Source organism: Echiichthys vipera (assembly GCF_963691815.1).
Source record: "Echiichthys vipera genome assembly, chromosome: 11".
In the NCBI taxonomy this organism is placed as follows: Eukaryota; Metazoa; Chordata; class Actinopteri; order Perciformes; family Trachinidae; genus Echiichthys; species Echiichthys vipera.
The window spans coordinates 9,931,014-9,942,751 of record NC_139836.1 but is presented as its reverse complement, the minus strand read 5'-3'; the positions used below and the strand labels follow the sequence as shown (position 1 = coordinate 9,942,751).

At 40.2% G+C, this 11,738-nt stretch overlaps 1 protein-coding gene across 1 annotated transcript in view; it reads left to right on the top strand.

Annotated features, from left to right (window-relative positions):
* The window catches only part of ikzf1 (IKAROS family zinc finger 1 (Ikaros)), a gene marked incomplete at its 5' end in the record, with an annotated part of 18,205 nt that extends 8,482 nt beyond the window's left edge, over positions 1-9,723 (top strand). The window contains 5 exon segments of the mRNA XM_083922555.1: positions 3,822-4,091; positions 5,677-5,844; positions 7,259-7,384; positions 7,829-7,963; positions 8,917-9,723. Of these exon segments, the coding sequence (XP_083778681.1) occupies positions 3,822-4,091; positions 5,677-5,844; positions 7,259-7,384; positions 7,829-7,963; positions 8,917-9,623 (1,406 nt within the window). The 3' untranslated portion in view covers positions 9,624-9,723.
* Positions 9,724-11,738: the final 2,015 nt, after the last annotated feature.

The following is an 11,738-nucleotide window of genomic DNA, read 5'->3' as shown; positions in this document are numbered from 1 at the left end:
GAAAGTTGATAGTCTGATTAAGTCTTTTTATTGGTGCATCAATTTACAACTCCCTGTCATACGGTAAAGTACAGTTTTCCCAGAAAATTGGGGCAATCAGAGGTGATGTGGCTTTTAAGCTCTGTGAAATGCAAATGTAACAAAACCCGATCACTTGCCCTAAAAAAAATCCCTTCTTATGTTACTATTAAAGATCTTAGTCCTGACTGAAACACCTTGGTGGTTCAAATGAGAAATTCATATGCATGTGCAACGTTAAATCTCCAAAAAAGATGACTCCAGCTCCTTAGTGCTGGATGTAATTCTCTCTCACTTACTCAAACACAGTGAGTAGGATACGTGCACATGACTGCACTGCACAGAATGTCACAGAGAGTGTAAACGTGTCTTAAGTCAGCTACTTTAACATGAATATGACGTCAGCTACTTCAACATGAGTGAAAGGTGCGTTTAAAGTAACAACCATCAATGTACAGTGCTAAACACAATACATATATATATATAAGGTATGTACTATACCTTTAAGGCTACTCGTAAATATTGATACATTGACTTACCTGTGAGGTGTGGGTTTTTTCTTCTTCTTTTTTTACAACTTTTTTTTTAATATTTTCACAAATATAATGTAGAACATTTCGGGATCGTACTCAAAAGAGAAAAAAATATAAACACAAGGCAGTCATTTCTCCTTTTAATGAACATTACAATCTTAAATTATAATGACATAGCATCCAAGTAAACTTCGAAAGAGAGAGTACTTCAAAACACTGTAGAATAAAAATGCAGAAAAATAAAACAATAAATAAAACATAAATAGATGCATGCAATTAAAAAGTGGGCTATATTATTACATTTCCTTAAAAAATCTTGTACGGTATCAGTGGTAAATACATTTTTTATTATGAATAAATTGGATAGACTTATAATTTAATAATTTCTACAAATGTTTGTATTATGGTATTTGTGAAATATGCAAATAAAGTTGTAAAAGAAAACGCACATTGCACCTCACAGGTAAGTCAGTGTATCAATATTTATGAGTAACTTTACAGTTATAGTATATATATACTTACCTTACCTCAGTTATAGTTTATAGTTTTATATATATATATATATATATATATATATATATATATATATATATATATATATATATATATATATATATATATAGTTTTTTTTATATATATATATATATATATATTGTGTTTAACACTGTACATTGACTGCTTTTGTAACGTTGCATATATTGTGGTTGTCACGTCAAACACACTTTTCATTAACGTTTAAGAAGCTAAAGTCATATCCGTAGGCTCAGGTTGCCAAGTTTAGTAAAATGTTGGAATGGACAACGTTAACATAGTTAGCTTAAAGAAGTGGATACATTGTTAAGAGCGTTAGCTTAAAGTAACCGGTAAATAGTTAAGATAGTTAGCAAGTAATGCATCAATTGTTGTAAAAGTTAGCTTTGCGTAATGGATAAACATTTGGAAATGTTAGTTTTTCATAATAGATGAACTGTTATGAACGTGATACCTAAAAGTAACAGGTAAATTGTTATAATAGTTAGCTTAAAACAATGGATAGGCAACACAGTTGACATAGCTAACACAATGGATAAAAGGTGAAATAACGCGTGTTAAAAGTGATAGAGCGAAATAGGTAAAAATAATAGATTAATGGTTTATATATTTAGCAGAAGGTAATAAAAAATTAAAATAGATAGCTCAAATTAAGGGAAAAAACTGTTTAGCTTGCTAAAAGTAATGGGCGAACAGTTACACTAAATGATGGCGTAAAAATATTTGAGTTTATCTGACAGACTTGTGTAGGGTTTAACAGCTGCGGACTGCTGTCTGAAGAAAACCTGTGGAACTAAGAGCATCATGGCAATAATAGTATAGTAGTAAGTAGTAAATAGTTTTGTGGTGATACACAGCAACAGTGTCGTTATAATTACATTTTGGATGCCCATTTAGTGTATTTGGTAACTAGTTCGTACACAATTTTGTGCCATATCTCATCAGCAGAAGAACTTGAGCACAAGTTTTTTTTTTTATAAACCTTGAATCCTTTCCTTCCCTTCGCGTGCATGGCTGGTGTCTCTCTTATCTCATCTGCTCAGCAAAAAAGACAAGAGAGTTTGTCCAAAACATTTCAACAGTCAAACAGATGAGAAGATTGTTTGTCATGCAACAGCAAATTGAAAAAAAAATAAATAAATTACGAATTGTGAGTGGAAAAACAATTATAATCACCTCATGATCCTATGCTTAGTTGTCAACTGTCACTCTCTGTGGGAAACATTCTGTACATTCGGGGATTTATGTTCCCTCGGTGGCTCTCGATGTGAAAAATGAGACTCCTGCAGAAAAAACAAAACAAAAAAAACCCAACAACCATGTTTCAGTTACAGGCTGTTTTACAATTCCTTTCCCGTGCTTCCCTTTCTGTCACTTCTCCATAATTCTTGGTATTTCAGTTAGACAGGCCCTCTTTCTAAAGCTTCCCCTTTTCCATAGATTCCTATATTTCATGATTTCCACTTCTTCCTCTTCAGTTGTACAAACAGAGGTAGAGGCATGGGGAAATCAGGCAGCCACTGTGACATGCAAACCACAGGCTGGTGGCTGTGGGACTACTTGCGAGATCTGTCAGTTCTCTTAAATGTTTCTAAAGTCCTCTGGTGGGAAAAGAAGGAGCCGGCAGTTCAGCGCAGAGGACACTTCTCTTTTCTGAACACTCTGGGAACACCAGACATAAAGTAGAGATTACAGTATAGTAGCATTTATTCTCTGCTCTTGCATTAGACAGATTCGGACCCCTCTGAATAGCGAAAAGGCCAAATGCAAGTTTGTCTTATGTGTGCCTGCGTTTGTTGATGGTACTCCGTTGCTGTGATAGACACCGCTGTCGTCCCTAGTTTCACACTGCTTCCTGTGTCTCTGTTTCCTGTTTATCTTGCTGTCATTTGTTTCACCAAAGTGTGTGAGTGACAGTGTGAGAGGATCTGTGCGTTTCTTCATCACTGACATCCTCAAGCACTAAGCATGCTACCTATGTATCCTTATGAACTGAAGAACGGTTTAGATAAGCAGGCTGTGGGTCAATCTTATCTGGCGTTTTGATGCATCATGCTGGTAAACATTAAAAAGTGTTGCGTTGTGCACCAAAGGACGTTTGTTATTGCAAAACCATTGTTGCCCTAGTTTTATTATAATGCAGTTGCAGTACTATGACATCTGCCTATCCCAACAGAGGAGCGAGGGAATGAACAATACAATACATCCAGGCCATATTAAAGTTCAGTTTCATGCTAGAGTTCGTCAGTGTAATCTGTATGAAATGAGCAAGTGTGTAACCTATTTGAACAAGTAGTTAAAACAATGTGACGCTCAATATAATGTGTCTCTCTCCTTCAGCAACACCAATAAGACAGGGAAGATTTTAACAATTTCAATCTGTCAGGTAAATTATGAAAAATAATGAGATTAATGACAACACTAAATAACAATATATATACAATATATGCTATAACTAGCATATATTATAACTAGTATGTTATTGAAACATTCATTCATTCATTCATTAAGGACAGTCAAATAGATACACAGAATCGTTCCCCTTTCCTATTATGAAGCCTTTCAGACCAGGCAATGGCAACTTCAAGACTACATCACTATGTTACAATAAGCAGTTCTATCTATTCTCATGTCACAGTCTCAATATCACACTGATAATTGCCCATCTTTAGTATAGAACATCATGAAAGAACCATGCTGGTATTCTAAACCGTGGCCCCCCCTTGCCCTCTTTTCCAGCCTGCAACATTAAAGTTGAGGCTCGCAGTGATGAGGAGAATGGGCTGGCCTGTGACATGAATGGCGTGGAGGAGGAGGAGTGCGCGGAAGACTTGCGCGTGATCGATTCCTCGGGGGCCAAGGTGAACGGCTCACAGCCGAGCCCCGAAGCCAGGGCCTTCTCCTCGGCCGGCGGTATCCGGCTGCCCAACGGGAAGCTCAAGTGCGATATCTGTGGGATAGTTTGCATTGGCCCCAATGTGTTGATGGTGCACAAGCGGAGCCACACCGGTAAGCCACCTGCAGTACTTCTTGCCCTTCCTTTGCACCCATGTTCACTGATAGTATGAGAGAATGGATGAGGGGGAGAAAGGTGTTTGCTGTGGCTCCCGCCCATGTTAAGAGTATTACTTCAGACTTAAATGGCAAAATTGAAGTTCAGAGTAGTAGACACAAGCAGTGTTACAGTGTATATACTGTAGCTTTGTGTCGTCTTTCACGACACACAAGCATCAGTGATTGATAAATCAACTTTAGAGCCTGTTCCTATGTTTGCAATTACCCTTACACTCAGTGGTCGTCGTCTCGGCATCTTTGCATTTGGCTGTATGCATGTAAACCTTCCTATCGTGCGTGAAATAGACTTTGAGCATATCATTAGCATTCATTATTGTTCATCTAATTGCCTTTGAAACAACCACGGGACAAGCAACAGTAACTGATCTAATTATTGTGCGATAAAGTAGCAGCGACGAACTTGGTCCGAAAAAAAAAAAACAGTTGAGAAACAGGATATCTGCGGACAATTAAATGGGATCTCTAAGAAGTGACAATTATCCGGCTATTAAAAGTTTTTCAAATTTCAAAATTGATATTCTATTGTAATGAAGCCAAACCAGTGGTGGGGAACATTTTTGAAAAAGGCACTTAACTGTCAAGCTTTAGAAACTAATGAAACTCAAAATGGAAGAAAGGAACACTAGACTAATGTAAATGCAAAAGAAAGTACAATAAAAGATATAATGAAGTGCCTCCTATTTAAATAGAAAATATTCTGTGGTGAGTCTTTGCTCCTGAAATGCATTTTTAATGAATTTCCTTTTTTATATATTTTTGCTGCTTCACTGGTGACTCTTATTTTATGTGGGGGGCCTTTGAAAAAAAAAAGCCATATTAAAACGTTCTCACAGAATGCCACAACACTCGGAGAGGCTGGATATTGGTTTATTCCAGAGGCGCTGATCAGGAAGACTGGCTCTCAACACAAAGTGTTTCCTTCGCTTTATTCAAATGAGGCTGAATTTGCATTGTGATGTGCCGCTCTTATTTTAGAGACGAAGAAGAGGAAAAAATGAGATTTTCAGATCAAATTGACCTAGGCAATGGTGCATTACGGAACTGGCAGGCTGAGTCTGAAAGGCTCTTGTTCGATCAGAGCGCCAGAAGTCGGTGGGGCAGGGGGAGCACGGAGAGATAGAGTGTCACTCTGCTGTGAAAACCTCCCACAGGCTGCTGGATCGCTCTCTGCCCCGGAGACGCTCCATCATCCGGCTTGTTCTGGCACTCGGGATGCTTGTAGTGCAGTGACCCCACATTCCTGCAGCAGCAACCTGCTTTTTGATCCACATAGAAAAGACAAAGACTTTTTATTGTTGTCAGTGGAGGGATCAAACATAGGGAGGTTAGAGGGAGTGGCGCAATCAAGAAAAATATGATAAATCCCGAGCTGCCTGCTAGGGTACATTAAAAAAAATTAAACAACATAAAATTGGGTGCCAGTACAGTTAAACACACAAGTTATGATTTTTTTCTATTATTTTCTGTGTGTTTTATCTGCTTCTTTACACTAATGTGCGTCTGTTGCGTTCGTCCTCAGGAGAACGACCATTCCAGTGCAGCCAGTGTGGCGCCTCTTTCACCCAGAAGGGCAACCTGCTGCGTCACATCAAGCTCCATTCAGGGGAGAAACCCTTCAAGTGTCACCTGTGCAGCTACGCCTGTCGCAGGAGGGATGCCCTCACCGGCCATTTACGTACCCACTCTGGTGAGTGCGAAAAAGTTCCCCCACGCTGAAAAACATCTGCCCCCGTGGTAATTCTAGGACTGCCGGGTGCCTTTACAAACGGCATGACATGTTCTGCAGTGCACACAGTGAGAGCTCAGGGCTTTATAAGGGGAAGTTTGACAGGGTGTAGATATGGTGTCATTTTTTTCTTTTTTTGCAAATGCTTTGCAGAAGTGCGTGTTAATGAAATTTTGGGTGTACACAGTACAGTTACAAAGCCTGCTCTGAACAGTTCAACACAACAGTGAAGGGATAACCCGTTTCACCTTTAATCAGCTTGCATGTTCAACAATAAGTGACAAATCATAAAGAGAGCATTATGCCCACTGTGACAGGTTAAACATCCAAAGCACTTTGTAAGGTGGTATGCATAGGCACTGATCTGAATCCAATGAGTGACAAAACCTACATGAATCAGAAAGCTTACAAACTAGGGGAGCTTATGATTAAAGGATAAGACTGGATTTTCTTTTCCTTAATGTCATCAAATTCCATGAAGGGCTTCCAACTAACTGTGTTAGTCTGCTTCTCAGTACTTCCCTACTATGTTTGTAACACTCAGCTCCAAGCCCATTCATTCTCCTGAAGACAGGCTTTAAAAACAGCTCACAAATATATCAATTCATTTAGCATTCAGAGTAGTGGCTTAACCCCCAGGGCCGTAATACTGACGTCACGAGTCCTCCCTCGTAAATTAGATGATGATGCATGGGAATAGTCAACTGTTCATTTACAATTTCCGTAGATTATATTTCACAACTGCGGCTGTATTGTATAATATTTAGTTTAAAAGCAAGAACAGGTGGTTTCTAGTGGCAAAATGATCAACCTTTTAGTTTACCTTTTTGGCTCAAAAATAACTTACTTAAATCATCTACACACAAATCAGCTTATAAAATACCCACCATGAGTAAGTTATTATTTGTAATATGCAAACTCCCCCTTAAGTGGCATCCCGAATTCCCCCAAAAAATACAGAAGACATGACCTCGGTGACCTCAGTATTAGCTAAATCTTTGCTCATGCTGTAGTAAAACATATGAAATTATGTACTTGTGACGCTTTTGCTCTGGACTTCCCAAAGATCACCTGTCAATCAAATAGCATGGGCGGTACTGACTGGTCTTTTCCTTGGGTGTTTGTCGAAGTCTTTGTAGGTGGTGCTCTTTTCTTTGCCTAACCACCTACCACCATGGAAACTTGAAATGTCCATCAAAATCCATCACTTCCTGTGTTTTTACAGGGAAGAGCTACCAAAAATGGCAGTGAGAACAACCTCACTATAGGTTGATTCATTATTATGTAGCGAAACAAAAAGGTAGTTATCTCTTTAATCTCCACCGTCACAACGTACTGCTCTGATTGATCTGATGTTATTTTATTTTTTTGGCAGTTGGAAAACCCCACAAATGTGCTTACTGTGGGCGGAGTTACAAGCAGCGCAGCTCTCTCGAGGAGCACAAGGAGCGGTGTCACAACTACCTCCAGTGCATGGGGCTGCAGAACAGCATCTACACAGGTTGGTGCCTCACGTGACGTACAGAGCCTTCTTTATCCTGAGCGCAGGATGCATGCAACAGCAGTGTACACGGCAGCTGTTACTAAACTCCAACAGGTCAAATCGCTGTCATTTTATTTGAATATAAGCTCATGCAGATGTTCTTTTCGCTATTTAAAATGACTGCAGATAATTAAGTCAATTTAATGAGTTTGTCAGTGTAAATTTGAGCTACATGGTGCTGTATACCTCTGCATTGAATCAACACATCTATACCTCATCTGTGAGCATGAACAAATACTATATTTATAGACCAAGTGCTTCACATGTGTCAGAATAGTCCGCTCTGTGCTCTGTGAGAAAAAATACCATCAGACCAGAAAATACACATCATCAGGCGTGCATTGCTTTAAACAGGACAAATTACTTTGACTCTGAAATCTGCTTTTCTGTCTTGCTTTCCAGTAGTAAAGGAAGAAAGCAACCAGAATGAGCAGAGGGAAGACTTAAGCCAGACGGGATCTGACAGAGCCTTGGTGCTAGACAGACTAGCTAATAATGTAGCTAAGCGTAAGAGCACTATGCCACAGAAGTTTGTGGGTAAGGGCTGAAATCTGCTTCCTTTGTGTAATTACAGAATCGCTACTTTTGCTGAAAAGTTTGTGTCCACCTATGAAAGCTGCATAGGTGAAGCTGCAGTGTGTTTTGTGTTAATTACTTATTCTTTGCCACCCTCGCTCTGCAGTATGGAAGCCCATTTCCGCCGATGTGATGGAGACAAAAATATCCTGTCAGTTACGATGAGAAACTTTCTCATGACAGTATATCAAAATAATGATAAACTGTCCCAAAATAAAGAGTTAATTAATGAATTAGTATCTCAAAATAATGATTTAATTCCCAAAATAATGAGCTAGTATCTTGAAATAATAATAAACTCTCCCAAAGTAATGAGATAGTATCTCAAAAATAATGATAAACCTTCCCAAAATAGAGTTAATTTATGAATTAGTATCTCAAAATAATGACTTTATCTCAAACTAATGGCTTAGTGTGTCAGAAATAATGCTAAACTTCCCAAAATAATAACTTAGTTTCTCATAATATTGATACACTTTCCCAAAATAATGAGAAATGAGCTTGAAATAATGGCTTAATAATAAAATCATTATAATGACTTACAGGATCTTTTTTTTTCATCACATTAGCGAAATGGGCTTCCCTACTGAACGCATGCAGTGAAACAGACAGAAAAGCCTGTTCAAAATTGTGCCTTGAATTTGTTTAATTACTGTTAGAAAAGTACAAGTTTAGATATTTATTGAGAGGTTAATCCTATATATGAACTTTACATTAAGATGATGATAAACTTCAGAGAAAAAGAGGGGGAATTTCCAGGCCCAGGGAATTGTTAATATGACACTAGAAAAAAACAGAAAAAAACAATAACAGTGAGTGATTTTGAAACTCAGCTTGAGAGAAGCAGGCTCAGTATGAAGTCACAGGATGTCCGTAACCTTCACTTTGCTCTTTGTCTCTCTCTGAACCCTCAGGGGACAAACGTCTGTCAGACCTCTCCTATGACGGAGGAGCGGGTGAGCTGATTCAGCCACACGTCATCGACCAGGCCATCAACAGCGCTATAAGCTACCTGGGGGCCGAGTCGCTCCGGCCGCTGGTGCAGACCTCCCCGTCCTCTTCTGACGTGGGCCTCAGCTCCATGTACCCCCTCCATAAGCAGGCGCCAGAGGGCCACACGGGGACGGGCCACAACCTGTCAGCCAAAGAAGGCGCGGCTGAGAACCTGCTGCTCCTCTCCAACTCCAAGTCTGCCTCCAGCGAGAAGGACGGCTCGCCCAGCCACAGCGGCCAGGACTCCACAGACACCGAGAGCAACAACGAGGATCGTCCGGGCGGGGCGGCTTCCGGCCTCATCTACCTGACCAACCACATCACCTCAGGGGTGAGGAACGGCATGCTCCCTCTGGTGAAGGAGGAGCAGCAGAGGCAGTACGAGGCCATCCGGGCCAGCATAGAGATGGCCTCTGAGGGCTTCAAAGTGGTGACGGCAGACGGGGAGCAGGTGAGGGCGTACTGGTGCGAACACTGCCGCGTTCTCTTCCTGGACCACGTCATGTACACCATACACATGGGCTGCCATGGCTTCCGAGACCCCTTCGAGTGCAACCTCTGTGGTCACCGGAGTCAAGACCGATACGAGTTCTCCTCTCACATAACGCGAGGGGAGCATCGCTACTGAGAACACACACACACACACACACACACACACACACACACACACACACACGCACACACACACACACACACACACACACACACACACACACACACACACTCACTTGTGCAGACACACACCTGAAATATAGGAATACACAATGTAAAATACACTGTTGATGTCTGAAAGATGTGTTTTTTTATACAAAGTATGCATGTTTATGAACACAGGTAAATGTACAATTATAAAAAAAAAAACATTTATTTTACTTTCAAATGACATGCTCTAAAGGAAGAGTAGCTCATCTGTCTTTTTAAAAAAACAAAATAATGTTCAGTGAAGAGGACACAGCAGTTACTGTGCAAACCCACAAAGGTTTTTACTTTTTTTTTTTTTGTATTTACCGTTATAAAATGCATACGTGTCTTCTTTTGGAAAACCAGGCACTCATTTTTTTTCCCCCCACTAGATTTAAAATATCTCCATCCTTACAACCACAAATCTATTTCTTGAGGTGTCTGAGATGTCCTACAGTTGTTTTCAGTGCAGGAAACCTCATTTTAAAATTGGTTTAAATACAATCAATAAAAACAATCAGTGTAGATAAACCCCACATTTCCTTCCAAAATGTCAACCTGTTCTTGTATTTGTAACAACCTACATATTATTTATATCACATTTACACACCTGTCTGTTTTTGTATTTATTACAGTGATCGATGTTTGTCTGTAGAGTAGTTAATAAAAGCTGCATCTCTTTTTGTCCAACTGTACTAAATGTGTTTGAGGTGAAAACATGACCGCTGCTGGAATTTATTTTGAATTTTATCCGAAGAAAATGGTATCCTGGCCTTTTTGTTCTGTCCCTGATGGCTAACAATTGTTTCACTCACAAAATGAAAATGAGCCATTTGAGGTTTGAAGGAGCTTTATGTTTGCAAAAATATCAATAAAGGATATTTTATATATGCAGAAAGAGTGGGGGAGTGTTTTGTTTTTCAGTGAATGAGTGGTGTAATAAGGAGACAGATGGTCCAGAGGTTTACTGCTGACAGACGTGCAGATACTTAGGATCATATTTATAGATTCATAGGGAGGTTTTTAATAGGATACTGGACTATATCCACCACCTGTCAAATAATATGGAAATGTCCACATTAAACTAAAAAATGATTCCTGGAGTTAATGAAAAGTTTCTCTGAGTTTTACCTTCTTAAGAAATATGGAGATTTCATTTCACACTCCGAACCTTCTGAGGTAATTAAGTTTAGATGTCATTCAAGATGCTGCTTACTCATACCTGTCAAGGAAGAGCCCGGAAAGAGTGAATGACTGGCATCTGACTACAAAAGTACACACACACTAAAAGCAAATTCACAGCGAGATGTGAATAAATACAATGCTATATAGAATTTGCCATGCGTGGTAGCAAAAAAGCTCATTTCCACAAAATATTGATATTTTCTTCAGTTTTTGTAGTTATAAACCATACTTTTGGTCATTTCCATCTGACAACATTTCTTCATATCATCTTATAATTCACAAAGGATGCTGAACACAGAGAACACAAGGCTAACGTATCACAGTGGCATTTGTCTGCACAGAGACCCTCGTGTTGAAATTGTGACGTCAAGGGATTACTGGTAGTATAAGCACACACAAACACACACACAAACACACACACACACACACACACAAACACACGCACTCTCACACACCACATCCACACAAAGGGTGTGTACGAGCGTTGAGACCCTCCGTGCACACGCACCAGCATGCCGACATGTGCCGTGTCCAGGACCTGAAGAGTCTGGTCCTCTGAGGGGCCTCAGCAGCAGAGAGCTGGGACAGAGAGGATCAGGCACTGGAGCATAAGGCATAAGGCAGGGGCCGAGGCTCTGAGGGCCAGGCCTGTCTGCGGAGGAGCGTTGTGCAGCGACATGTCTCGGCCAGATGGCTGCAGTGTGATTTAGCAGAAACGGGAAGCAGCTGTGGCCAGCGCCGAGCCCCCCACGCTTGACTGGGACCCAACAGGGGAGGGAGGGCATTTGCATGAGAGGGATAATCTGGCCAACCAACTCCGGCCCTGCCAGAATCCCAAATCTCACTTCCCCTTTCAGCCAGTTGACTGAAATACTCC